Raw genomic sequence first — 26949 nt, 5'->3', positions numbered from 1 at the left:
ATACAATTCTACAATAGATCCACTGTATTTGTGTGTTTGTGTAGTGTGAGTCTGCGGAAGAGTTTAACAGCAGTGTCAGATAACCCAGCACTGCTGTAAGCTGTATGTCAGCCAGCTCTGCAGCCTCTGCCCACATCCTGCCCCAGGAATAGAGTGACCACTAAGAACAGACGGAGCCCAAAGGAGGAGGAGTCTGAAGTGAGAGAGGAGGAAAAGTTGGGAGGGAGTTGGCAGTGTTTCAGCAGCCTGTGCCTCACACAGCGCAGAGCTGACGCACCGCAGCCTGGACGGAGAGAAGGAGAGCGAAACAGAGAGGGGGGTGAGCGTCGAGCCGAGGGAGACGGAGAGAGATGTCCAGACGGAGAGGGTAGTGTTTGTGTAGAAGGAGTCTTCATTAAGGCACTGCAGTTTGTAACTCAAAGACACTTTCTAGGCGGAACTACTGTTTGTTTGTGTGTGTGGCTGTCTGGTTGTGTGTGTGTGTGTGAGGAGAAAGTGCTTCATTGCAACAGAAGGACTCTTGACTACATTGGCAGGAACAGCCTACCATTGATTCTTGGTGTCTGTGAGGACAGCCCTTCTTCCTCCTCCCTGTCAGTGCAGTGCTGCTCTCCGTGGATGTGCTCCATGCAGCTCAAGGTGACACAGGATCCTGAGACGGCACCAGGGATCGCCCCAACTGCAGCCCAGGACGGGCAGAGGCAGGTGGGCTTCCATTTCCACGCCCTTCCCCTGCATGTGGAGGAGTGACAGCAGGCCCGTCGGAAGGGTTCAGGAGGATATGAGGCCTTGACGGCGTCCAGCACCCTCCACTGCACTGACAGCCACGGACGTGGAAGTGGCTAACCCAGGGGGGAGGAGAGAGGGAGAGGGGGAGGAGATGGGCCCGGCCTCGGAGCAGGATGAGAGCGAGCAGGACCAGGAGGAGAGTGAGGGAGAGATGGAGAGCTATCGCAGCCTGCTGCAGGCTGGCTCCGAGCTGGAGAGCACTCTGCAACGTGAGTACCCTTGTTCTGCTTTGCCCTTCCATCACCGTGCTCTCACCAGGCAGACGGCCTCAAACGCATACTTGAGGGCACACAATATTATTTATGTACCCCTGTTCAGGTAGGGTATTGAAGTCCCCTCTCCTACACATACACACACAGGTCGTGGACTCTCCATATGTTACTGATGTTGTTGCTCTGCCTGAGGCTGGGTCGTGACGTTGCCTTGCAGGGATTATGTGGGCTATTTTTAAACTGGAACTAGTGTGTTTTTTTTTCATCCACAGCAATCATCTGTAGCATAGATGGATGTTTGTTTGTAAGTAGGTTGCAACCACATCTGGGTGGGCTTGGCAATGGCTCAAGGCCAGGCCACAGATTTGACAGTTGAGCACATTATGGATGTGACTTGAACAGATAAAGCCCAATTGATCCACATTTTCTTTCAGGAAAATTATCAGGGGACGTTTCAGAGATGACCCTTTAAAGCTGAATCTTGATCGGTTTAGACATATAGCATTATGAGGATGTTGCATAAACCTCAGAGGACACTGCAAGCATTCTGGTGGACATGAGAATGAATCAAAATAGATGGAAATAGACCCCAGACCTGACCAGAGGGCACAAGGGTGATAGGTGATAGATAACCATGTGATCCTGTTATCTACATGGCCCCCTCTCCCGTCCTTGTATTTCCTCTGAAATGGAGACACACACTGCTGAGGCCTGCGAGCACTGTTATTACCTCATTAGTGCTGCCTCAATCGGAGCATCTCTGCCAGGAAGTGAGATTGAGGGCCCTCAGAGAAATGATGGTAGAGTTTTTTTCCTCTGAGCCTGGAAGTTAACAGGGACATCAGGAAACCGGTTACCCTCAGGTCCTATTTTTACCAGGTCTAGTTTGTTCAGCCTAACGATGTGAATGTAACCTGAGCCACGCTCCACACGTTCAGATGGACCTGCCAAGACTGAGGGAAGAGGGGCAGAGAAAGAGGCAGGGGGGAGTTGAGGGATGGGGAGGGAGGGAGAGGGAGGGAAAGAGTAGCTGAGGTCAATATGTGTTTATACATGACCTAGCACACAGTGGGAGAGGAGAGAGCTAGCAGTGACTTTGGTAAACAAGTTGAGTTATGAATATGTCCAGAGGTGGTCAAACACGTGTGCCTCTCCCACCGTGCGCTTTGTCATTAGCTTCCTGCAAAACAAACTGCTTTTCCCAGCCATGTCCGAAGCATGGGAGAGGCTAAAAGGAGGCTGAATGTTTTAAGTAGATAATCCCTACATTGAACTTTGACCTGTGGGCTGTGTGACTGAGGTAAACTGGGAAGCGTTTTATGTGTTGTGTACAGTGTGTGTTCTTTACATGGTCTCCTGCTTGATGTTTTGTAGGCTCATTACTATATAACCACACACCCACACTTCCAGATGCTTCTACATCATGCATCATTAGCACAACTTTATTGAGAGCTAATCCACTGGCATTTTAAATCCCATTTATATTCCCTCTGTGTATAGTGTGCACATTATACACAGAGGTCTAAAAAAGCTGCTTGCATCCTTGCAAATGTTAAATCAGGGTTCCTTGAAGCCTAGATGGGGAACAGAGCTACCAACTCTCACGGATTTGCCGTGTGACACACGCATTTCAACCATTTCTCACGCTCTCACGCCACACCTTGTGTATCTCACGCTGAAAAGGCAAGGCCAAACAAGTAGCCAAGCTAACGTTGTAAACAGTAACGGACGACGCGCAGGTTAACGGAGTTAACCAAGCTCAGAAAACCTCGCCTCGGGAGGGGGGGGGGGGGGGGGGAGTTACCAAATATCTCTCGCCAAGGTTTTTTGAAAAGTTTGCAGCCCTGAGGGAAGCGTGGAATTTCCTCAAACTCTCCCTCCACAAACTTCACCCGCTGTATTTTAATCCCATTATCACTCAAAGTCCTGTTTGGTAAAAATATCTGCTGACCTCAAGTAAGCGTAAGCTGGTGCCTTTGTGTACTATGCACATTTGTGTGTAAGACGGGGGGGATTGCATGCTCTGTGTGGGATTTCATGCTTGTGACTGTTTCTCTCTGTCCCTGCTGTAATAATGTAGCTGGCTGTCGCTCACACATGCTTGTGTCCATGTGCTGCTCTCGCTCTTTCTCTCTCTCTCGCTTTATATTTCTCTCCATCTCCCTCTCTTTCCCTCTCCTTCTCTCTCCACAATGTGGCCTCTATAAGAAACCAGCCATGATTGTTGTGTTCAGGACAAACCTATGTCCCCCTCTATATCCTACATTCACTGTTTTGCACCTTATGGCTGATCAGGTGTGATGGACACATCATCTATTGCATACTTATCTCGGTAAACGGGTCATTTACCCTCCGATCCCTAAAAGAGGTATCTGTTTGGCTGTGTAGATACAGTAAACAGTTTTGACGCCGACTCATCCGAAACAATAGTCCTATCTCACTGTGCAGTTAACAGACACTATCTCACTGTAGCTGAGGGGTGACATCAGCCAGGCCTGATCTGTCTGGCTGACTGGAAGTCTCGTTCCCTAGACACTCTGGTTGGGTAACATCAGTCTCTGTGCCACAGGCAGAACAAACAGGGGCTATTTGTGTGTCCCAGACAAACAGTGGACACTCCTATCACCTGACTGGCCCGGGGCTTTGACAAGGGAGAGGCCGTCTGCACGACAGCCAGATAGCAGCCTCTCTGTGAGGGCCTGGAGGCAGACATCTTAGTTTAGCAGGCAGGGAGAAGGGAGAGGGTCACGTGATGAGCGTGGTTGCACATTTGAATCGGGAGGAGGATGAAACCAGCAACCAGTCCACATGATAAACAGCCCAGGCTGCTGGAGCAGCGAAGCAGCCTTCTCCCCAGCGTGTCTGGATGGGGTGGTGCTGGAGGGGAAGGACTGCAGAGGGGGGAGCGGAGCGGAGCTGCGTAGACGTCACCAGACAGATTGTTATCATTTTTCTGAACAGTGTTCTTTGAGTGTTCATATCTGGCAGACATGATGTTTAGATGTATTTTTCAGTGATAAATGCTGTTTTGGATACAATAGGGATCATGCTCTCTTTGCGTTTTGATGAAATAGGAGAGAAGCTTTGCAGCGTGAATGTCTTGTTGCTCTGTAGCCATGCCTTTGTCCCACTGAACCCTTTCTGAACTGCTGGTAATGCAGGAGGTCTGGTTAACCTTCTGAACTGCTGATACTGCAGGAGATCTGGTTAACTTGAAGTATTCTGCCAGAAGAGACAGATTGACACAACCATTTGATGTTTCTTGAACTTGACACTGAGGCAGTAATTCTACACCTTAGCTGTGTATTCTTAACCCGTTCTCTACTACCTTGTCCTGGCCTGGCCTGGCCCAGCTCAGCACAGTTCAGCCCTGTCATTCTCATGTCACTGTCAGACACACTCATGAAATATTCAGCAGCGACCAGTGGAGCTCATTATTGTCTCGCTGACATTCCGGCAGACACTGTTACCGGGGGCGACGTGGAAGAGGACACTGCTGCACAAGGGACACCTCTCTCTCTCTCTCTCTCTCTCTCTCTCTCTCTCTCTCTCTCTCTCTCTCTCTCTCTCTCTCTCTCTCTCTCTCTCTCTCTCTCTCTCTCTCTCTCTCTCTCTCTCCCTCCTTTCCTCTCTCCTTTCCTCTCTCTCTCTCTCCCTTCCTCCACTCTCTCTCTCTCTCTCTCTCTCTCTCTCTCTCTCTCTCTGTCCCTTCCTCCTCTCTCTCTCCCTTCCTCCTCACTCTCTCTCTGTCTCTCTCCGCCTTTCTCTCTCACTTCCCCTCTCTTTCTCCACCTTCCTCTCTTCCTTCCTCTCGTTGCCGCTATTTGCGCTCCTATTCATAGTTAATGACCTCCAGTCTATTATTCATGAGGAAGATTGGTGTGTGTGTGTTTGAATCAGCTGCCCTGTTGATCTGCTGCATAATGTAATTGTCAGGAAAGAGATATCTTCACTTTGTCTTTTTGTGAAAGATGCGGAAACAGTTCCAATCATGCTGTGTTTTTATGAACATTTTGCGTCACCCAGAAGATGTTGCAATATGTTGATGATTGTACATAATGATTGTACCAATGCACAATACAACAGGAGAAGTAGGTATGTGAAGGTTGTGTATAAACGTCAGCATGAGGTGAACAGGTCAGCATGGAGCCGCAGCTGGACGTGTGAATCCGTGCTGCCCCCCCACCTCCCACCCAGGGCCAAAAGGTCACACGGAGGTTATGTGTAGTCTCCTGGAGGGCAATAAGGGGAACTAAGACACTGACACCAAAGTGAGTCTGCTTCCGTTGATTTACGTCGGCAGTGCAGTGTGGCTGTACTTACATTGACCACACGGTGGCAGTATTTCTAACTTCTACATTTTGCCGTGACACCTGAACCAGGCCTATGCAAGAATTGTTGACATCCCTTTCCTCCACCATCAGATCACTCAGCACAATCTTACCACCTGCTCACAACTATCTTCTCATTATCCTCAAATTCCATGGATAATAAATGTAAATGTCTCCCTCTCTCTCTCTCTCTCTCTCTCTCTCTGTCTATCTCTCTCTCCCCTCAGAGGTGTCAGTACCTGTGTGTATGAAGGAGGTGGGAGGTTATATAGAGAAGCAGGTGGCCTACATCTCAGGTAGGCTGTTGGACTTCATATTCATCTGGGGCCCTCCCCAGCCTCTCATACCATGTTTACACGAGCTTTGGAGGGTGACCAAACATGGCTACCCTCATTGACAATGGTTGTTCACGTCATTGTTTGTTCCTAGGTGGCCGCGGCGAGGATTCCAGCGTCATCATTACCCTCCCAGAATGCTCTGCTTTCAGTGATATTCCAGAGGAATCTTTAGCCAAAGTCTTGACATACCTCACACTGATACCTCGGTGAGTGATCTCTCTCTCTCTCTCTCTCTCTCTCTCTCTCTCTCTCTCTCTCTCTCTCTCTCTCTCTCTCTCTCTCTCTCTCTCTCTCCCTCTCTCTAGCTCTCTCTCTCCCTCTCCCTCTCTCTAGCTCTCTCTCTCTCTCCCTCTCTCTAGCTCTCTTTCTCTCTCTAGCTCTCTCTCTCTTTCCCTCCATCTCTCTCTCTTTCTGCAATGCAGTGTGCCCTCCCCTCTGCTATTAGAGTTAGTATTCTGAGCACAGACACAGATGGCTTCTGGTGCCCTCTGTAGCTACACCTCCTATTCAGGAATTCTAGTCATGTCCTCTGTGGTAAAACACAGGTAAATCCCAAAGAGAAATAGGAACATTTCATAGGACACTGCCTAAGGGCAGTGCTCCAAAAAACTGTCAGACTAAATAAAATGATATCCCTTTCAACGACATTGCGTATATTAGGTTTCATTAGTGCTGACTGCGTTCTTTTTCAGTTGTACATGATTCCATTAGTTTTCCTGCATAACTATAACTTTTCTTGTCGAAAGTAGGCTACACTGTGCATTTTGCGGTGGATTTAAATACATGTTCAAAGAGTTTCATTGCTTGTGTTCCCAGAGCTCGGCAGCCAGGCGTCAAATTTATCATCATTTTAGACCGAAGGTTGGATACTTGGAGCTCTATCAAAACTGCACTTGCCAGAATTGCGGTGAGCATTTTACAGCCTCTTAGAAGACACGTTCTTATAAAACTTGATATCATAATTAAAAGTGTGAGTATGAGTAGGCCTATGCATCTGTGATTGTGTGTCACACTCAGCATTCTTAGTACATGAACCACCTTTTTTGTGTGAATCTATTCTTCCTCAATCGTTCCATTAGATAGATTCGCTCAAGTAGCTGTCCATGGTACTGAATTTTCTGTTCGACCACGAATTTTGAATCAAGTCTTGATTGCTTCCGTTTTTGCACACACCTTTGTTCTAGTTAAATATGGGATAGTTTTAAGTTACTATTTTTTCATGTGTATCCGAAGTTTTTAAAGGGTATGTTCTGTGCTGGCTTACTCACTGTAACCTGAGCCGTGAGGACACGAATGCATGAGCCAGCAAAATCTGCTGATGACGCTTTTTCGTTGGAAGGGAGGAAGGGAGGGAGGGAGAAGGGAGGGAGGGAAAGATTTACAGACAGCGCTGCCACCCTCTTTGTGGCAGCAGCATCAATGCTGCGGCTGTACTCCCGCCGCCGAGAACTAGCAGCATATAGGCTACCTTGGCACCGATCTAGTAACTGGACGGGCGAGGCTCCCCGTTACAATGGCTTCTAACACCATGATGGCGGAGAGTTTCCAGCGCCGAGGGATGCCCAGAATGCGGAGAACACCGGTAACGCGCTTTTGACTAGTTTCAATAAGTCACTGAAGAGTTATGCTCAAGTTTTGGTGGGCTAGGAATGCGGCAGAGCTCCGTTCCTTGGCTGCAGCTGGTCAGTGTAGCACTGCGGTGCAAACGGAATATAGCTTAGTCACGCGATTGATGCAGTGAGATCCACTATGGGCTATCATTTGTATTAGTGTTTTTATCAATACTTTTCGTTCAGCGTTTTTACCTGGTAAGATTTCACGTTTGTGAATACCTCCTACATTTGGGAGCGAGGACAAATGAATGTCAAACGTAGATCGTACGCATACGCAAGAATAATTATGTTGCAATGGTATCATTTTCTGACCTTTGTCAGGCATCATGCTGTATCATATCAAGTTGGAACGGTATCATGCATGTAGACGTTAACCAGTAGCCTACCGCTGCATGGGACAGACCTACCCCTCATCATTGCACATGGGGGTCAATGCACTATGTGAAAGATTTATCCTCCAACTTCATCAGATCATGGTATCAAACGAAGCAATGTCAGAATCCATCTGAAACATGATCCCTAAATATTTTCAAGATAGTGGCTCTCTATCCTCGACCAACCCTGTCTCTGTTCCTAATTTGTGAAGACATTTTGTTACACTGCAAATTCAGTACACCTGTCAGTTCACAAATATACCTGTATATCCCCACATCAAAAAAATCACAGGCACATTAATAACAAGTGCAATTCATGTTCATCTTATACAAGCAGAACAAAACTAATAGAGGATTGTTTAACATGTGCAAGGGGTCCCTGTAGACCCCATGTTCTCAGGCTAGACTCGCCGGTAATCTGATTGACCGTGTCGGTGAGACAGAGTGTCTTTCATTCTGTGTAGAGACAGCTAGTTGATTCCCTTGTCAGAGTGGTTGATTGTGACTATTCCACCAGGGTTAGTCATGCTGCTTTCCACTTACAGGTACAGTGCTATCAGTTCAAATAGCCTTGCATTTTATTATCAGAGTTTCTAGATGGATTGGGGAGTATTTTCTTCCATCCGTAGACTGGGGTCTAACATCCCTCTCTCCCCAACATCCCACCTCCAGAGAGGGGTCTCACGAATGTCCTTTCCCCACCCCCAGGCCTCCTTCCCTGGGAACCTCCACCTGGTTCTGGTGCTGCGCCCCACCAGCTTCTTCCAGCGCACCGTCACAGACATCGGCTTCCGTTTCAGCCAGGAGGACTTCATGCTCAAGATGCCCGTAAGGCAGCCCCTCCTCCTCCTCCTCAGTTACCAAACATGTTTCAACTCACCACAAGGTATACCTTATCCTTACTCCCTAGAATAACGCCTGCCATATCCTCTTAGATAAATACAGGTCTTTTCAGGGGACACACAATGCTAAATCATCTGCCACAATGGACAACATATCTATTGTACTGTGATCTATCTGTGAAATGTTGAACAACTGAAGTCTGCGTGCCTGTACACCAGTCCTAGCTCTCCCCAGTAGTGTAGTCCTGTGTGAAGTAGCAGGCACACTGTCCAGTGCTGTCTCCCAGCCATGTATCACTGCTCTTTTCATAGCGACGTGCAGGAAATGTTTTGGTGGGCATACAACGTATGCCTGCATATCACGTCGACTCCACGGCTGGCTGTGAGCAGTGGCCATGTGTGTCGTGTCGTGGGTGAGGAGCAGCCCCGTCTCAGGGTGTTTGGTCCTGCAGGTGGTGATGCTGAGCTCCGTCACAGACCTGCTGCACTACATCGATGAGAACCAGCTGACCTCGGAGTTCGGGGGCACTCTAGACTACTGTCACAGCGACTGGATCGTCTTACGGACGGTAGGGTGATGGCAGTCGCGCTTGTGTGTGACTCACCTGACCTTTCAAATGACACAACAGCACCCGGCAACCTACGGTACATGCTGCCCTACACGTGCCACGCCCACAGCGGTGTGATGTCACATAGGGAACACGCATGTCCGTCACGTCATTTCAATCTTCGTAGACTCTTCAGCTTTGCTCTGTAGATGTTGCTTCTGGAGTGACATCACCGCTGTGGGGTCTCTGGCTCCTCCTACAGGCCATCGAGAGTTTTGCAGTGACAGTGAAGGACATCGCCCAGATGCTGCAGGCCTTCGGCACAGAGCTGGCGGAGACCGATCTGCCAGACGAGGGCAGCGCTATAGAGCACCTCCTCCGCTCACACACAGAGAAGTACAGGAAGCTCAAGGTAGAGCACGTCCCCCTGTGGCACAGCGCTTTAGCAACCTTTGAAAAAACGTCTCATTAGACACCATTAATGTCATCGTTTTGAAATGTACAAAATATTTATATCATGGTTGATATGATGTCGGTTTTCCATAAGCGCTTTTCCCCTTTGCTGTCTCACCACAGGAGGCGATAAGGTCTGTGTCAAAGGAAGGGCGCCACCTACTGTCCAGCCTGGAAGCTTCTGGAAAGGAGGTGGACTGCCACTGGGATGTGAGGCTGGACTGGGAGACTGTCCAGAGGTAAAACCTCAGGGTCTTTCAACCTCCTATCCTGTTCTTACTAAGATGTCAACTTGTGACTTCAGATCATTAAGTAGGTTCCACCAGCTATGTTTTCTCTCTCGTCATTACCCTCCCTCCCCCCCTCCATCTCTCTCCCTCTCTCTTCCTCTTCTGCAGGCTGCTGGCTCAGCTTAGAGACATGGAGTCTGCCTTCGATGGCTTCTTTGAGAAGCACCACCTGAAACTGCAGCAGTATCTGCAGCTGCTCCGCTACGAGAGTAGCTTTCAGCAGGTACAGCTAAATCTGTGTGGGACAGTTAGTGTGTGTGTGTGTGTGTGTGTGTCTGTATCTGTGTGTGTGTGTGTGTGTGAGACTCAGGGTGTGTAGTAAAACTGTATTTTTACTGCATTAGATGGATCTGTGTCTGGAGCGTCTGTCGGTCCAGGAGAGGGCGCTGGTGCTGAGCGGAGACTCTCTGGTTCAGACAGAACAAACTCTGAAAGAACTGGACAGCCTTCAGAACCAGGCCCAGGTCAGTGGCTCACTGCTCCAGCGAGCACAGAGGATTACACTCAGTTATGCTGTGTATGTTGAGGTTTACTTTACAGTTGTTGCAAACCTAGTGCAGAACTCTATACCTTGTTTCCTTTGCCCTGTTGATTGGTCTATCTGACTGTCTTTGAGTTTGCTGTTCCACAATGTTGTTTATGTTATTATTGTGGATGTTGATATTGTTATCAAGGTTGTTATTGCTGTCGGTATTGTTGGTTTATATTGTTGTTGTGGTTGCTGTTGTTGGGGTCAGGAGGAGATGGGCCGCGCTCAGATCCTCATCCTCCACGGTCACCAGCTGGCCGCCAGCCACCACTACGCCATGGCCCTGATCGTCCAGCGCTGTAACGAGCTGCGCCACCACTGTGACACGCTGACCGCCTCGCTCCGGACCAAACACACACACCTCACACACACACACCAGCTGCTCCTACGCCTCGACCAGGTAGAGGCACACCCGTGAATACAGACACACCCACTTTGGGGCATGACAATCACATATCCCTAGAGGGAAGGAAGTGCGTGGGATGTTTGATGTTTGATGTGCCTGTTTTCCCTCAATAGGCTCTGACCTGGTGTGATGCGGGGGCCTACCTGTTAGCCAATCAGCTGGTCGATAAGTTCCAGTCGAAGGAGGGTGCCCAGGCTGCGCTGAAGGACATTGAGAAGTTCCTGGAGGGGGCACCGTCCCTGTTGAGCTCCAGGCCTGATCTCCTCTCCATGGAGTTCGAGGCTGTCATCACCACGGAACTCCAGGTGACCATAATCCCAGAAGCTGTCGATAGCTTACATTCTGACAGTGTTCTGAAGGAGGACAGTAGACACATGAGACAGACGGTTTCATCTTCCGCTTCCTTTCTCCCCCCTCCCACACCATCTGCCCCGCTCTCTCATCTCTATCCTTCACATCTCTCTCCTTTCTCTCTCTCTCTCTCTCTCTCTCTCTCTCTCTCTCTCTCTCTCTCTCTCTCTCTCTCTCTCTCTCTCTCTCTCTGTCTCTCTCTCTCTCTCTCTCTCTCTCTCTCTCTCTCTCTCTCTCTCTCTCTGTGTGTCTCTCTCTCTCTCTCTCTCTCTCTCTCTCTCTCTCTCTCTCTCTCTCTCTCTCTCTGTCTCTCTCTCTCTCTCTCTCTCTCTCTCTCGCCGCTCCAGGCTCAGATTGAGAGGACGTTTGAGAAGCACACAGCGGTACAGGAGATGGTCCACAACAGACAGGCCTGCCTGAGGAAACTAGCTGACAAGCATGTCCGCCCAGTCCAGCTGGTGGCTCCTCGCCCAGAGAACCCCCCACGCTCCAAGTCCCCCCTCTTCTCCCCCAAACATGGTACTGGGATCTGGCACAGCCTGCCGTTGACACAAGCACACACACACACACTAAAGCATGTATGTATGCCTGGGTCATCTCAAAGCCCATGCCTGAAACAATTACATGACAACTCGAGAAATATACAAAAGGAGATAAAGGTGTGTTAGGTTTGAACTACGCTGCTCTTCTCCTGGGAGGCTCACAGCTCACCGCGTCTTTCATCATCCAGACCCTTCATTCTGCCCTCCAGCCTTGGCCCAGACCGTGGTCTCTCTCCCCTGGGCGCCATGGGAGACCTCACAGCCCACCGTAGACCCTCTCAACCAGGGCTTCCATCCCATCACTCACTCCCTGGTCCAGCATGGCTCCATAGTGAAGCAATCAAAGCTGCCAACAAATCCTGTTTTAATGAGGAGGATAACACAGTGTTTATGGCTTAAACCTGAGCAAAAGGCCCACCTTCCCAGCATAGCATTAGCATAGTACTTTAATCAGTCCTTAGGGGTGTACAGTCAGCCAGCAGGATGCCAGCCACAGTAGCAAGGAGCCATGCGTAGTTCATATACATTAAAGAGCCTTTCATCTCCCACTAGCCTTCTGGGACTGGCAGAACAAAGGCTGCCATGCAGCTTTATGTGTGTGTGTGTGTGTGTGTGTGTGTGAATATGTGTGTGTGTGTGAATATGTGTGTGTGTGTGTAGTATGTATGGTAAGGGGAGGGGATAGGCCTTTGCCTATCCAGCATTAATGTTGATCAGCGAGTTGCTTTTGCTGATCCTGTGATGTAAGCCAGGCCATAATGAGAGCTATGATGAAGCTCAGCTCCATCTCTGGAACACAGGAGGAAACTCCTTTAAGAGATGAAGGGAAGCATGTTAGATGTGATTCATGTGCTACTGTGTGATAACACCGTACACACATGCATACACACACACACACACACACACATGCATACTGTATGTCAAATCAGAGGCTGGTTTCTCATCATGGGTAAAGAGCATACGATAGAACAAGATCAAACGCGTCCAGCCAGTGAACTGGGTGCGCTGAAGTGGTTGCTAGGCTCCTCTACAGCCAGTCTATTACCCTTGATTAGGTAAACTGTCCATCAGGGTTAGTCCCTGGAGTATATATCTACCAGCCTGCTGTAAACCAGGGGTCAGGGGCAGGACATACCTACCCAGGAGACCTATAAAGCTCATATACAACCAAAGGCCCAGAGCTCGTCTTAACAGGACTCATGGTCATGAATAAGACATCTCGATAGAAGAGAGAGCACCTCGTCACGACTTCATGACAAATCCTGCAGAGACACCGTGCTGTTTGAACTTGTCATGATGAAGTTCGGGTCGTGACGTGGACTCGATGGATCTAAAACATGATGGCTGCTCTTCTTTGCAGGCGTGGATGGTCTGAAGTTCACCTTTGATCTCTCTCTACCTGGGAAGAGGACGTCACGGAAGAGCCCCAACTCCAGGAAGGTGAGATGAAGGTGGCCAGTGGAAAAGGAAAACGTTTTGTCCCTAGACACACAATTGTGACACGCAAAGGACAGTTCTTTCGCTGAAATGGTACTCTACTCTTCACCTCTGTGCTCTACTCTCTTCTCACTGTGGAAGGGAATTGTACTGTGTGTTCTGTCAGATTGAGGTGATGCACGACTACCAGGAGAACAGGGTCTGTCTGTCCTACACCCAGGAGGGGGACGACAGCCCTGACCTGCAGAAACGGTAGGGAGCAGGACGAATCAACGGCCATGATCCTCCTTAAGACTCCTGTTCCCTTTGTTTAGTGGCCCCCTGTCTCTGTGTGTGTGTGTGTGTGTGTGTGTGTGTGTGTGTGTGTGTGCGCGCGTGTGCGTGTCTCCACAGCCGGGTGATGAGGGAGCTGATCGAGACAGAGAGAGTGTATGTGGAGGAGCTTCTCTCTGTGTTACTGGTGAGCATAAAATGGATACACACACAAAGACACACACAAAGACACACACAAAGACACACGCAGCTTCGATGTATTATTTTGTACTTTTAGTCCCAATTGTTATACAGTTGGTGTTGGCAGAAGCAGAGGTGGTGCTGAGTATGTGGGTGATTACAGGGCTACAGGGCTGAGATGGACAACCCAGCCCTATCAGGACTGCTGCCCCCATTCCTGCATAGCAAGAGAGACATCTTGTTTGGCAACATGCCTGAGATCTACAACTTCCACAGCAGGCAAGGACAAAGAAAACACACACATCTAATGACAGTATTTTTTGTAGAGGTCATTTATTGTATAAATAAACAGATTGACCTATTGTTCTCAAAAGCTGTTTTTTTTTCTCTTGAATATGTGCATAAACAATTGCATCCTATACGATTAAAATCACATTTAGAATCTCCTCACACAGTGTTTTCTACATGACAGTATTTCACCAGCAGCATTTCCTGTGAGATATTTTTTTCCTGTACAAATATTTATTAGTGGTTCTGTACCCTCCTCTTCCCTGCCTACTGGCCCTGCCTCCCTGCTGTGCTGACTGGCAACATTGGATGACTGCGTGAGGCCTGTTAGCGAATTAGAGCTAACTAACTGCTGCTAAGTGGCAGTTGCAGTAATGAAGCTGAGGAAACAGGGTTTCGAGGCAGACGGGTGGGTGGTTGGAGGAGGGCGGTGGGAGGGGGGGGGGGTGCACAATGACATCATGACCTCATATCTGATAGTCAGTCAGCAGGCCAGGGAGGCTGGAGACACTACCTTTTTTTGAGCCGGTGAATTGTCGGGATTATAGTGTGGTATTGTGTCCTGTGGTTGGTGTGTCACCTGCTGTGTTTTGACCTGGCTCCACAGGGTGTTCCTCCAGGATCTGGAGAGCTGTCTGGAAGCCCCCGAGCGGGTAGGGGCCTGTTTCCTGGAACGGGTGAGACAAGAATATATTTACTGCATGTCAAAGGACGTTTTGACTGACACTGTCATTCATGTGTGTGTGTGTGTGTGTGATGGGTCCTTCCTGGGGGATGTGCACTCACAGCAGGTGTTTCTGTGTTCCAGAAGGAGAGCTTCCAGGTGTATGAATGCTACTGTCAGAACAAACCTCGCTCGGAGACTCTGTGGAGGCAGTTTTCGGACTGTGCGTTTTTCCAGGTAGGGCTGTTGTTGATCCATTCTACTCTGCAGGCATGGGGCTGTGGCTTGGATGTGTTAGAGTTGCTCCCTTATTTCATTGTGCTCCATCCGTCTGACCCGACAGGAGTGTCAGAAGAAACTAGAGCACAAACTGGGCCTGGATTCTTACCTTCTGAAGCCAGTCCAGCGCCTGACCAAGTACCAGCTACTACTAAAGGTTGGAAACAAACACAAAAGTGCCACCACAAGTCTGCATGGTCCAAAACAAAACAAGAAAACATGAACCAATGAATATATTCAATGAGGGATGAGATACCATCTAGATATTAGGTTAGCATTTGTCCTGTATAGCATCACTGTGTATGTATTGAAAGAAACCATCACCTGTGTGTTTGTCAACCTGTGTGTGTGTGTGTGTTTGTGTGTCTCCCAGGAGCTGCTGAAGTACAGCCCAGGCAGTGAGAGGACCTCCGAGCTGCAGGGGGCGCTAGCAGCCATGCTGGAGCTGCTCAAGTCAGTTAACGACTCCATGCATCAGATCGCCATCACAGGCTATGAGGTAAAATCTTCAACACCGTTACAGCACTACCTATAAATGCGTGTGTGTGATAGCAAGTCTATCGTCCCTCGACCCCCCCCGCTCTGACTTGTGTGTGCCCAGGGTGAGTTGAGCGACCTGGGCCGAGTGTTGATGCAGGGCTCCTTCAGTGTGTGGATCAGCCACAAGAAGGGGCCCACCAGGATGAAGGAGCTGGCTCGCTTCAAGCCCATGCAGCGTCACCTGTTCCTGTACGAGAGGGCCCTGCTCCTCTGCAAGCGCAGGGAGGAGCACGGAGAGGGCTGCGACAAGACCCCCTCCTACAGCTTCAAGCACTGTCTCAAGGTGTGTGTGTGTGTGTGTGTGTGTGGGGAGGGGGGGGGGTGTACTCCTGTACCGCAGTCGCTGTCTCACACATGACATGCACGACACATGCTTTCCGTCAGAGAGACTCCCAAATGGGATGTTTGTTTTGAGGTGTGCGTGCGCGCGCACGCGCGTGTCTACGTGCCCACGGCATGACGGAAGATGTCACACCACCAGCTGTTCCAATGTATTATTGAGGGTAAGGGGAGGAAGCTGCCACACGCTGCAGACAGCTCTGTCGAAAGGAGCAGCTGTGTAGCATGAAGACGACGCGCGTCTGACACTTGATGCACGGCATGTTGCTTTCAGGCCCCAGGTTGTGTGTGGGCGTGTTGGTGCGCGTGCGTCTGCGTGGGTTCATTAACAGGAAGTGTGTCTCTGGGTAGATGAGCGCGGTGGGGATCACGGAGAACGTCAAGGGGGACGTGAAGAAGTTTGAGATCTGGTACAGTGGCAGAGAGGAGGTCTACGTGGTGCAGGTGAGGGCCCCCTTCCACATGTCGTCTGCCACAGCGGAGGCACGCACCAACGGTTCCCCCCTCAGTTGACATATTTAGTGGGTCTCACACGGGGCACCCAGCCAACCCTATATAATATGCATGAAGTCGTGTGGATGATGAAAGAGTTGAAAGGATAGCAGCTTCCCGTCTTTGTGTTGCTGTCTCTTAGGCTCCCACAGTGGAGGTGAAGATGGCCTGGCTTAATGAGCTTCGCAGGATCCTCACCAGCCAACAGAAACTCCTCAAAGGTCGGGACGACACTGTGCGCGGCATCGTTAGAGCGTGTTGCCGTCGGATTGCATTCACTGCTAACTAAGTTGGTTTCTTTCACTCTCTGTCACTCTCTCTCCCCTCACCCCCCCCCCCCCCCCTCCCCTGACTTTCCCGCTACATTTTCAGACGAGTCGTGTCAACCCGGCCAAACAGTCGACCACATCCAGCTGTCTCCTCCCCGGTCTGAGAGGTTAGTCTTGTTGCGTGATGGGTACCATAGCCTACTCACAGACACACACACCACACACACCACACACACTCGCATACACACACACACACTCAACCCTGGGGGCTCTGCACATGCTCTCTCTCCCATCTCCCTGCCAGCTACTGACTCTCACTGCTTGCGTGAAGTAGTGTGATGGGTAGAGCTTCTGCAGGACACAGGTTGTGTGTGTATGTGAAGGGCCCGGACACCCACTCTGTCCTAGTGTGTGTGGTTGCCTGTGCCCCTCCTGCAGGGGCGTGCGTCCATCCAGAGGGGTCCCTAAGGGCTGTCTGCCGGGGCTGGACCTTGTCTCGCTCTCCGCCGATGTCTTTCTGTGTCTGCGTGCCCGGAGTCCCCGCCCCCGAAGCCCCCGGCAACGCCCCCGGCCACGCCCCCACCACCACCCCCAGCGCCACTGACCCTCCCTGACGCTCAGTGGTAAACTCAGCCCCAGCTCAGCATGGCCCGGCATGGGGCCCAGCTCAACCCAGGGCTGCTGTGTTTTCATACTGACCGTCATCTGCACCTATGTAGCCTACGTGCCGGCTCATAACTGACCCCTCCCTCTCCGCCAGTCCCCGATCTCCTTCAGGTCTTCATACTGGAGCCACCCCAGACATGGTACCCCAAACAACTGCACCCATGTTTGCGTTGGAATTGCAGTTTTGCATGACATGCAAAAGAACCAAAATAAAGAAAAGAACAAGGACATTGGGTTACATCGGAATGTTTGGGTTTGAATCCATTGTTTTTTTTTTTTTTGATTTCTTCATGTCAACTTGAGACCTGCTTTGAAGATGGGTCTCGTATTTTGAGATCTGATCCAACTCCAATGAAACGATGACCCATTCTGGCTGTTTCCCTCTCCATAAAACAGTCCAAGTAACACGTTGATCACACTTCCGTTCAGGATTTGGACAAATCGAGACCAGATCTTTCCCAGGGCTGACCCGTGTGTGTGCTGTTCGGGGTTGAGCCCCTGCAGAGTGCCTGTGTGCCGCCTCTCCAGAGAAGCTTGCTCCTGTCTGGCTGCTCTCCGTCTCACGCTCTGCTGCTCTGCTCCTGTCTGGCTGCTGACTGGTGGCCGGTAGCTTTGGGTTACGGAACACGATAGAATGGCTCCAAGCCTCTGATCTAAGATCAGTATCACATTGCCTATTGTATTGCCTTCCGTTTGTGGTTTGAATACATTTCGGGGCAGGCAAGCTGGTCCTGGATCTGTGGTGGGGGTTAAGTCTATCCAGAGTGTGTGGGTTGAGGTCAGGCAATTCCATGTCTAATGTTGTGTTGTTCTGCTACTCCCACAGCAAACAGCAGAGGGCGTCAGTGAGCTCTGAGGAGACAGAGTCAGGCCGGAGCAGTCCAGACCCCCAGCCCCACTCCCCACAACACCAGCGCAACCGCAGGAGTGAGTACACACACACACACACACACACACCCATGCCAATACCATGTCTATACCTGGTAACTATTTGAAGAGCGTCTTAGTTTTTCTTCGAGAAATACTAAAATGTAACATGTACAAAATGTCCCTGTGTGATCCAGGCTGGCCTGGCGCGCCTCACTCAGTAGACGTCTGTGAGGGTCTGGAGGACTGGGGAGGAGGTCTGGACCCCTCCCAGCGGTCTGACACCGAGGAGGACGACCTTCACCAGCTGGTGAGACGGACCTACACACCACCCACACTACCTACTAATCACATACCTGCACACTTCCTACACACTACTTCTATACTAGAGCAGAACCTGTCCTGCTCGTTTTAGGTGTTTCCCTGCTCCAACACACCTGATTCAAGGGAATGGTCGTTAACAGGCTTCTGCACAACTAGATACCGACCCATTTGTTTGAATCAGGTGTGTTGGAGCACGGAAACATCTAAAAAGTGCAGGACAGGGGGTCCCTGAGGACCAGGGTTGAAGAACTCTGTAGTAGAGCCAATGAGTTGGTTACAGCCAAGGTCTGTATTTGACCTCAACTGCAGTGCAACCTACTCTAAGTACTTTTCCACATTGGCTCAGATCAGTGCATTTGGACCCAGTTGTATTGCTCCACTCAGTGTGTTGTGTTCCCCAGTCACCAGGCAGGTACAGGGCCTGCGCTGACCTTCCCCCACACGAGCTCGACAACCTCACTGTCAAGTGCGGTGATGTCATCCAGCTGCAGAACGAAGACGCCACTGGCCAATGGTGAGCGTCCTGTCCTGAGGCTACCATCATCTGGACGGCTGGATACGTATGAGAGCCTGGCTGGATGTGTGTGATAGCCTGGCTGGCTGGATGTGAATTAGGATGTATTAAAGCTTGGGGTAAGGATAAGGTCTATAGGATGACTAGATCTTTCCTTACCTCCTCCCCACCCCCCCTTCCCTCCTCCCTCCTTCAGGCTGGTGAAGAACCTGAGTCGCAGACAGCAGGGCCTCATCCCCCCCGCCAGCCTGCTGCTGATCCTGGGAGAGAGCAACAGAGGACACTCCTTCAGACTGGGGGGTAAGAAGGGAACACACACTACATTATACTGTACCTTCTGCACCCCACATCAAGTCATTGGTACATTATACTGTACCTTCTGCACCCCACATCAAGTCATGGGTACATTACACTGTACCTTCTGCACCCCACATCAAGTCATGGGTACATTACACTGTACCTTCTGCACCCCACATCAAGTCATGGGTACATTATACTGTACCTTCTGCACCCCACATCAAGTCATGGGTACATAACACTGTACCTTCTGCACCCCACATCAAGTCATGGGTACATTATACTGTACCTTCTGCACCCCACATCAAGTCATGGGTACATTACACTGTACCTTCTGCACCCCACATCAAGTCATGGGTACATTATACCTTTAGTGCCACAATCAAACCAGTGGGTGCTTTGCACATAATTGGTTCTAGTCAGCTTATGTTGCTAATAGTAATGACAAGTTGCACCGTCCCAGTCATGTACCTGAATTTAAAGGAAGCGCTTCTCTCTGTCTCTCTTCCTCTCGCTCTCTCATTCCTGAAGATCCAGGGAATTTGAAAGGCAGAAAGCTCAGCTCTCCCTAGTGGAGACAAAGCTGGATCCCAGTGTGAGTGAGGGCTCTATGGACAGACACACTGAAAAAGGAGTATCCTCAAACCGACCCGCACATCTTCCCTGTCTGCTGTCATCGGCTCATAGCTCTGGTCTCTAAGAGAAGAACGATGGAGTCTGATGATCAACAGCAAAACTGATGTTAGCTGATCAATACAGATGGCAGGTTGGCTGGTACTTTCTTATGGATCATTACTTATGGACCTCTTGTGTTCTCTCAGGATGGACACACTTTAGACAATAGAGGGCTGTACCAGCACAAAGACACAGGTGGTGTGGGTCCTGTTGGACAATCAACTGCCCTCTTCTGGGCCAACGCTTTTATCTTCCACTTCCTCTTGGAAACAACCAATGGCCTTTTCTGATTGGTTAGTGTAGCAGAAATGGGAAACTATTGGACATCTATGAACTCTACCTCCTGACTTATTGAAGAGGTTCATAACCAACATGGCTAATCAGTCATACTGTGGTTGTTGTGTGTGTGTACGTGTGTGTGTGTGTGTGTGTTTTGTCTATGCAGGTTTCACCTGAATGGTTTCTTAAAAATAAGATTTTTGTACATATGGTACATCTCTCATTTTCATTGCATATTCTTTTACCTGAAGGTTTATACGTGTTGTTGGTTGATATAAATTTACTCTTATACACCCATCATATGTACCCACCACTCATTTCTAGGGCACCCTACTCTTACACTCTTATAAGAGTCTGAATGCCAAAACGTGCCGTGCCATAATGCCTTTTTATTCCTTCGTATTTTCATCTCAGTATTCTCTCTGAGAAGCTTGGTGTTGCTAAGCAATATCTAATGCTGTTTTGCTTCTGCTGTGCTCAGAACTATGCTAACTTGCACTTTATTTAAGGCGGAAGGTCAATATTGTAAAAAAGAAAGGCATTTCCCGGTTTATGCAGAAGACTGTCACTCACATACCTCCATTTCACATCCAGACTGACTGTGTGTCAGTAGGGATGCAGGCCTGCATATCAACGGTGGTTCACCTGTCACGGAGTGTAAATTCAGACATCCGAGGGGATGATGATGATGGATAGGAGTGTATTCATCAGCCTTGAGCTGTGCTTTAGAGGGCTTGGAGGCTCTGCTAGCAGCATGGAGCCTCACACTGCTGTCGCTCTCCTCCACATAGGGACTTGTTTCTCTATGACAGCACAACAGAGAGAGGCAGAGCACGAGAAGAATGTTCTCTCTCTGCCTCTCCCTCTCTCTGTGCCTCTACATAGCAGAGGCAATCCTCTGCCTCGCTGCCACCGCGAGGCAGTTTATCTTGGGCTTCCCATTAAGGGGGATCATACAGCAAACATGAAGTATACCAACTGTGTCGAACGCTTAATTAAATATTGATTGCGGACTTATATGAATTTACCACATCAAATCAAGGCCTCAGTTGGTGGGCTGCCTTTGATATGCCGCGTTTTGATGTGGAAATGAGCCTGGAAAGCAGCAGGAGTCGCTCCACACTACACATTTCCTATGTTATTAATTTATTTATTTGCTATCAAGTTGTTCCCTCGCAGCATGAGCTAGCTATGCAGCCCCGTGAAATCATGTCTATATAACGTTAAAAGGAGCAATGCTCGACTGCATGGCTGCTCATCACCAACTTTTTTTCCCTCTTAAAAGGATAGATTCGCTGTTAGAAGTCTTTTTTGGTGCCTTGATTGCAACCCCTATCCCAAATGCTGCACATTTTGCACTGAACTCTGATGTTCAACAATTTTAACGAAAAATGGCTGGAAAATGCTGTGTCTTGACAAGCGCTGTTGGCTTGTCACTGAATATTTATTTTTGGAGGCAAAACGCATGGTACCTGAATACTGAACAAACTGAGCAGATTTATTATTTTTATTGTTTCAAAAGTCATTATTACCAATTTGTTCTTTTGTACAGCTTCAATATTGTACATAGATAAATAAAAGTATTTATTGAACACTGTTTTCTTATGTTTGACCAGGAATGTGTGTTTCAGGCTTGGGTACTGTAATAACATCACATGTAAAGCTTTTCTCGTAGATAGGAGTGATGTATTTTTGAAAACCAAATACTACCCCTAGTTAATGGTCAACAGATGTCAACAGGCTGCCCCTGGTCACCCCCATGACATGGCGTATCCAACGGTAGTAGTGGGCCACCCTGGTGTACACTCCATACTTCCCCTCCTTGGCACACTCCTCCCCCCAGCTCACAATGCCCGTGAGGAACCAGGTGTCATGGAAACGGTTTGTGTGAGGCCCCCCGCTGTCGCCCTGGCAGGCGTCCTTCCCCACGTCTCGGTAACCGGCGCAGAACATGTAGCGGGTGATGCGGGCGCTGCTGCTCTGCTTACACTCTGTCCTCTCCGTGAAGGGAACCTCCACCCACTGCAGCACGCTGGCCGTGGCCCCCAGGGAGCGCGTCCTCCCCCAGCCGCTCACGGTCGCTGGGGAAGCCTCAATGATCAGGTTCTCTGTGAAGTCCTTGGGGCCCAGGCAGACGGGCTGTACGTTCGTGGAGAAGGTGATGGGGGTCTGGAGGCGGAGCAGGGCGATGTCGTGGTTGTACAGGCTCTGTGTGGAGTCGTAGAGGGGGTGGAGCACGTGTTGGGCCACGTCCCGGTCCTGCTCGCTCCCTTCCTTCCTGTTCACGTTGTGCTCGCCTGTGGGAGGGCAGGATGCACAGGAACTTACATGATGTTCAAGGACGGATACTGCATAATGTAAGATTCAACAATACAAATCCGGATACAGGAGTGTGTGTGAGAGAGAGATTCTTACCCACTCTGACGAAGTAAGAGCCGTGTTGGGCCTCGACCAGACAGTGGGCGGCAGTGATGACCCACAGTTCACTAAGGATGGAGCCTCCACAGAACACCTGACCACTGGACCGTACCACCAACGCCACCTTGCGGGCAGTGACCAGGAAGTGCGGTCAACAGGACACACTTATATCGCAGTCTCTTTCAATCCTTGAACCCCCCCTTTCATTTACAAATGGTAATCCCCATTAATAGTCCATTGCAGACCTCTCCATCCACCCAACCTCTCTTACCTGCCAGGGGATGTCCCCAGGGCTGGCTGCGTAGCCCCCAACGATACGAGTCTTATTAAACAGTGTTTCAGTGGGAAGGATGTCAGTGGGGCGGGGCTTGGTGTGGGCCGTCTTGGTGGGGCGGGGCTTGGTGAGGTGAGGCTCTGTGGGGGGGGGCTTGGCAGGGCCGTACACCCAGTTTGGCAGTCTGCTCCGGGAGCGGCTTATCGTTGCGGCGGTGGTGGTAGGAGGCCGGGCTGTGGTGCTGTCTGAGGTGGGGGAGGGAGCTGGAGGGAATTGGCCCACTGTGGTGATGTTCACCAGGCCTGAGCTCCCCTTGGTTAGTAGAGATCTGGTAGACACCATCCGTCCATCTCTGCCACATGGGAACTCCACTGGTGAGGTGGCAACACACACACCCACACGCACACATTAGGCTAATTATGCTAATCCACTGCTGTTCCAATGGCTGCATTTGTTAGATAGTCCTGTGGGGTAGGTAGTTTGTAAATGCGTGGTGTACCTTCAGGTAGACAGGTTTGCCTGTCCTCTGCCAGCTTGTACCCATCTGCACAGCTGCACTGGGCCCCGGCCGTGCCCACAGACTGGCAAAAGTGGCGGCAGCCTCCGTTGTTCATCTCGCACTGTCTGGCCGTCACTGTGGAAACCAGGGGAGTCCAGTATCATTGCTCTGTCATCCATCATTGATAGACCCCAAAGAGAGAGAGGGAGAGAAAGATGGGGGTGGGAGGAGGGGGCTGGGGGCTGGAAAGAAAGAAATAAGAGAGAGACAGAGAAAGCAGTAGAGAGAGGGAGATCACTGACCTATCTCACAGTTCTTGCCGGTGAAGCCTGGCTGACATGAGCAGACGTAGGAGGCCAGTCGGTCTGTACAGAGTCCCTGGTGCTGACAGGGCTGAGACCTACACTGGTCCCCATCTGACGACACACAGCGCGTGACAACACTCTGAGTGCTGAACCATCTGGCACAGCTAAACACTGACAACAAGTCTAAACCCTATTACTCATACACACGGGCACGCACACACATACACCCACTTCCACTCTCCTGAGATATCTCTGTCATGAGCACACACACGTTTAGAGGTAGCTGGTGAATCACACAGTTCCGTTTATGTCAACATGACAGTCAATCATTAAGCTGAGTTCTACCTGCGTAGCCGGCCCAAAACTCCATCTGAAAATAGAAACCTTCGGTTAGAACAATATGTTTTCAAACTTCAGGACCTCAGCAGGTAATGGCAGAATCCACACACACATGCACACACACCGTCTTCTCGTCGTTCTCAAAGACTTCTCTGGCTTCCTCCAGGTCACAGCGCTCCTCCAGACACTCCCTCTCCAGATTGCCTTTAAGAAGTTCTTCAAACAGGCCAGTGTTGGAGCGCCTCTGTCTCCCCAGCACTGTGCCGGCTGCCTGGCCTGACAGGAACACCTCGCCTGGGCCTGGGTCTGGGCCTGGGCCTGGGCCTGGGCCTGGGCCTGGGCCTGGGCCTGGGCCTGGGCCTGGGCCTGGGCCTGGGCCTGGGCCTGGACCTGGAGCACCATAGCCTAGCAAACAGTCCAGCACCAGCAGGCACCACAGCAAAGATAGATGGACTGCCACCATCCCTGTTGATTAAACATATGCTTCTAGAAGGTACATACAAAACCACAATCACACATGCTCTTCGCTTTCATTCCAAAGTGCAGCAGCTGGGTGTTTACATTTCATCACAAAATTTGCTCGCTGTTAAAACATTTTTTTTTGTCTTTAGCACATAAAGCACTTCACAGTAATAATAATACTGATTGATGTAAAAAACACAAACAATTAAAAATATAATATAAAATGTTTCATCCACGAAACAGATCCCTCAAAAATTCAACTTGGATGTTTGCTTCACAATCTTCACCACTAGATGGCAGGCAAGTACTTGAAACTAAATCCTCAAACTATATCAAGTTGACACTGTGCACTCAGATCAGTCAATAGGCAGACTGAGGTGGTTCTCCAGGGATGTATTGGAGAGTGCTGAAGCAGCAAGCCCACCAGGAGCCGTGTTGGAAATTCAACCCCAGTGTCTCTCTGTGGTCTACCAGAGGGGGTCCCTTAGCTGCTTAGATACAGGGGAGTATCGACTGAGGCCATCTATATTTCATTGAGTCATTAAAAAGCTAAATAATTCATACTTATGTCATTAACACTGACCCCTCAATATGCAGTCAAGCTCTGCTGTAAGACAGTCAATCATTTTATATTGGAAGTAAATCATATGAATTCAAACCTTTTAATGTCCTAGGACCTAAGACCTAGGACCTAGGACCTAGGACCTAAGACCTAGGACCTAGGGGCTAAGAAACCAACAAAGGGTTAGCTAACTTGAAAGAGATATAGTTATATATAACACAAGTTATTATGGCTATATTCCAACAGAACTCAAATTCTCTATTTCTATCAACAGCACCTTGCTGTAAACTAACAAACGAGGACAGAGCCCAGACAACTCACTGTGTGTCTTACCTTTGACTCTGGCTGTCACCATCCAACAAACCAAACAAGCCTTAGGTTGATGGACAGGAAGGCTGGAGGAGAGCAGAATGATGTATAGACCTGGGGCGTATTGATTTAGTTGACGTATTCTCTCTCTCTCTCTCCCTCTCTCTCTCTCTCTCTCTCTCTCTCTCTCTCTCTCTCTCTCTCTATCCCTCTCTCCCTGGCTACCAGGAGTCCAGAGCTGGGAGTCTCCGCCGGCTTCAACTTGATTAGGAGCTACAATCTGGGATCAGGCTAGGCTCAGGCATATAATAACCCTCTGATGTGTTCTTAGTGCTATCGATCCTATGGTAGCTCATGGAGGGAGGGAGCTGTGGAGAAACTCTGGGAAACTCTGGGCTCTTTCTTTTATAGATTTCAACCAGCACATGTTGTTGTTGTTGCAATTTCATGGCCTGTTGAAGGTCTCTCTTTGGGGAGCAGGTGTCATTTGTGGTGAGGTTATTTTTTTGCTAGTAAAACATGACCAGATGGACCCTCCTCCCAGCACTGGGAGGAGCTTCTTCCTGTCCACCATGTTCACTACAGTAGTGTTTCTGCTGACCATAACAGTGAGAATGCTTTCCAAGGACTGGAGCCTTATCTGCCCATCATTCAATGAAAGGATTTGATACAATTGGGGCAGATGTCCCCTAAATTCTTATGGTGAAATCCATCTGATCTATATCTATATATATATATCCATCTCTCTATATATATAGAGAGGAGTTGAAGACTTTTGCCTTCACAGATGCAAACTTGAATTAATGAGTGAATAAGGCCACTAGGAGGCAATATTAACAACCATGTGGCACAGAGGAAGGAAGCCGCCTGACTCCCCTTTGATCGAACTGTATTACCCAGGAAAGGGGTGCCAACCTAGGGGTGGAACTGAAGTCAGTCCCCTAACACCCTCTGTGGAAACCAAATAGGGCCTGTCTGTCCCAGTAGAAACCCAGACTGTGCGGCCCTCTCTGTATTGACAACAGCGGAGCCAAGCTTCCTGACTCCTCACCCTCCAGACTCCAAACTCAGCGAAAAGCTTTAGAAGTAAAGCTTTGCCTAATCTCTCGCTTAGTCGTCAGTCTGGGTGAAGCCTCACATCTCTGTAAGCCTGCAAAGGCTTGCAGTCACCTTACATCTTCATCACAAAACTGAAGAAGAGTCTGAGGAGCCCTATGATTGAAGGGCTCGAAAAAACCTATGGCTTTTACGCCATAGTAAACTAGTGTCTTTGATTTGCATTCTGTTCCGGAATTAGACTGGGTAGTGCAACTGGCAAAATATCATTGACAGTAAATGACCCACCACGGCTGCATGATCATTTGGATGATGGCTGTGCTGGACCTCCTGTCTGCTCTCTCTGGGTCTGTCCACCTCCAGAAAGGCACTCACGAGCACAATGTCTCTGGAAGGACGTTGAAATGATGACGATCACCTTCATCCTTCAGTACTGTAATCATCCCAGAGGAACCATGATGCTGATGAGAGTCTGACAGAGTTTATTACGACTCGACTCCAAGGGGAGAGAGAGAGAGAGAAAGACAGAGAGAGACAGAGAGAGACAGAGAGAGACAGAGAGAGACAGAGAGAGACAGAGAGAGACAGAGAGAGACAGAGAGAGACAGAGAGAGACAGAGAGAGACAGAGAGAGACAGAGAGAGACAGAGAGAGACAGAGAGAGTAAATCTGTGTGTTTATTGTCATGGCTGTGTCGGGCGTGTGAGGAGTGTCTTCCCACTCT

General features: G+C 49.6%; 2 protein-coding genes and 1 long non-coding RNA gene across 8 annotated transcripts; 2 read left to right on the top strand and 1 right to left on the bottom strand.

The window, feature by feature from the left end:
• Positions 1–228: 228 nt before the first annotated feature.
• mcf2a (MCF.2 cell line derived transforming sequence a) lies at positions 229–21593 on the top strand. 4 transcript variants are annotated; one of them, XR_014735211.1, is made up of 30 exons: positions 229–998; positions 5560–5628; positions 5762–5876; positions 6487–6577; positions 8366–8485; positions 8952–9068; positions 9310–9459; positions 9624–9739; positions 9899–10013; positions 10135–10254; positions 10528–10719; positions 10839–11030; positions 11424–11595; positions 12979–13058; positions 13222–13307; positions 13449–13515; positions 13672–13787; positions 14404–14473; positions 14605–14697; positions 14804–14896; positions 15113–15238; positions 15341–15562; positions 15970–16062; positions 16253–16331; positions 16483–16546; positions 17872–17972; positions 18110–18222; positions 18645–18750; positions 18947–19050; positions 19579–19607. XR_014735211.1 is itself a non-coding variant. In XM_084684549.1 (30 exons), the coding sequence occupies exons 1-30, from the start codon at positions 881–883 to the stop codon at positions 19617–19619; spliced, it is 3348 nt and encodes a 1115-aa protein (XP_084540675.1). In that variant the 5' UTR covers positions 232–880; the 3' UTR covers positions 19620–21593. The 4 variants fall into 4 exon arrangements, 3 of the variants coding, with proteins under 3 accessions (XP_084540675.1, XP_084540688.1, XP_084540698.1); XM_084684549.1 differs by having other exon boundaries at positions 232–998; positions 18638–18750; positions 19579–21593; XM_084684562.1 differs by lacking the exons at positions 229–998; positions 5560–5628; positions 6487–6577 and having other exon boundaries at positions 5789–5876; positions 18638–18750; positions 19579–21593.
• f9a (coagulation factor IXa) lies at positions 21495–24314 on the bottom strand. 3 transcript variants are annotated; one of them, XM_084684593.1, is made up of 8 exons: positions 24227–24314; positions 23961–24196; positions 23843–23867; positions 23495–23608; positions 23193–23327; positions 22691–23064; positions 22417–22543; positions 21495–22298 (listed from the first exon to the last, which is right to left on the bottom strand). In XM_084684593.1, exons 1-8 carry the CDS (start codon positions 24297–24299, stop codon positions 21718–21720), a joined length of 1665 nt encoding a protein of 554 aa, XP_084540719.1. In that variant the 5' UTR covers positions 24300–24314; the 3' UTR covers positions 21495–21717. The 3 variants fall into 3 exon arrangements, with proteins under 3 accessions (XP_084540719.1, XP_084540728.1, XP_084540712.1); XM_084684602.1 differs by having other exon boundaries at positions 23961–24190; XM_084684586.1 differs by having other exon boundaries at positions 23961–24314.
• Positions 23751–26513, top strand: LOC146302439 (uncharacterized). The gene is made up of 3 exons (XR_014735668.1): positions 23751–24329; positions 24542–24598; positions 25398–26513. It is a non-coding gene; the product is annotated as an uncharacterized LOC146302439 (long non-coding RNA).
• The last annotated feature ends 436 nt before the right edge of the window (positions 26514–26949 follow it).

This window comes from Hypomesus nipponensis, chromosome 1 (genome assembly GCF_054491055.1).
Source record: "Hypomesus nipponensis isolate SF chromosome 1, ASM5449105v1, whole genome shotgun sequence".
NCBI lineage: Eukaryota > Metazoa > Chordata > Actinopteri > Osmeriformes > Osmeridae > Hypomesus > Hypomesus nipponensis.
The sequence above is the reverse complement of the archived record's forward strand: the minus strand, read 5'-3'. Positions and strand labels throughout refer to the sequence as shown.

Coding starts and splice junctions, on each gene's coding strand:
- mcf2a (XM_084684549.1), top strand. CDS start 881: ATGGGCCCGGCCTCGGAGCAGGATGAGAGCGAGCAGGACCAGGAGGAG. Junction 11,031..11,423: donor TCATCACCACGGAACTCCAG/GTGACCATAATC, acceptor TCGCCGCTCCAG/GCTCAGATTGAGAGGACGTT. Junction 13,308..13,448: donor AGCCCTGACCTGCAGAAACG/GTAGGGAGCAGG, acceptor GTGTCTCCACAG/CCGGGTGATGAGGGAGCTGA.
- f9a (XM_084684586.1), bottom strand. CDS start 24,299: ATGGTGGCAGTCCATCTATCTTTGCTGTGGTGCCTGCTGGTGCTGGAC. Junction 23,609..23,842: donor GTTTTGGGCCGGCTACGCAG/GTAGAACTCAGC, acceptor GTGTGTCGTCAG/ATGGGGACCAGTGTAGGTCT. Junction 22,299..22,416: donor CTCTTACTTCGTCAGAGTGG/GTAAGAATCTCT, acceptor GCCCTCCCACAG/GCGAGCACAACGTGAACAGG.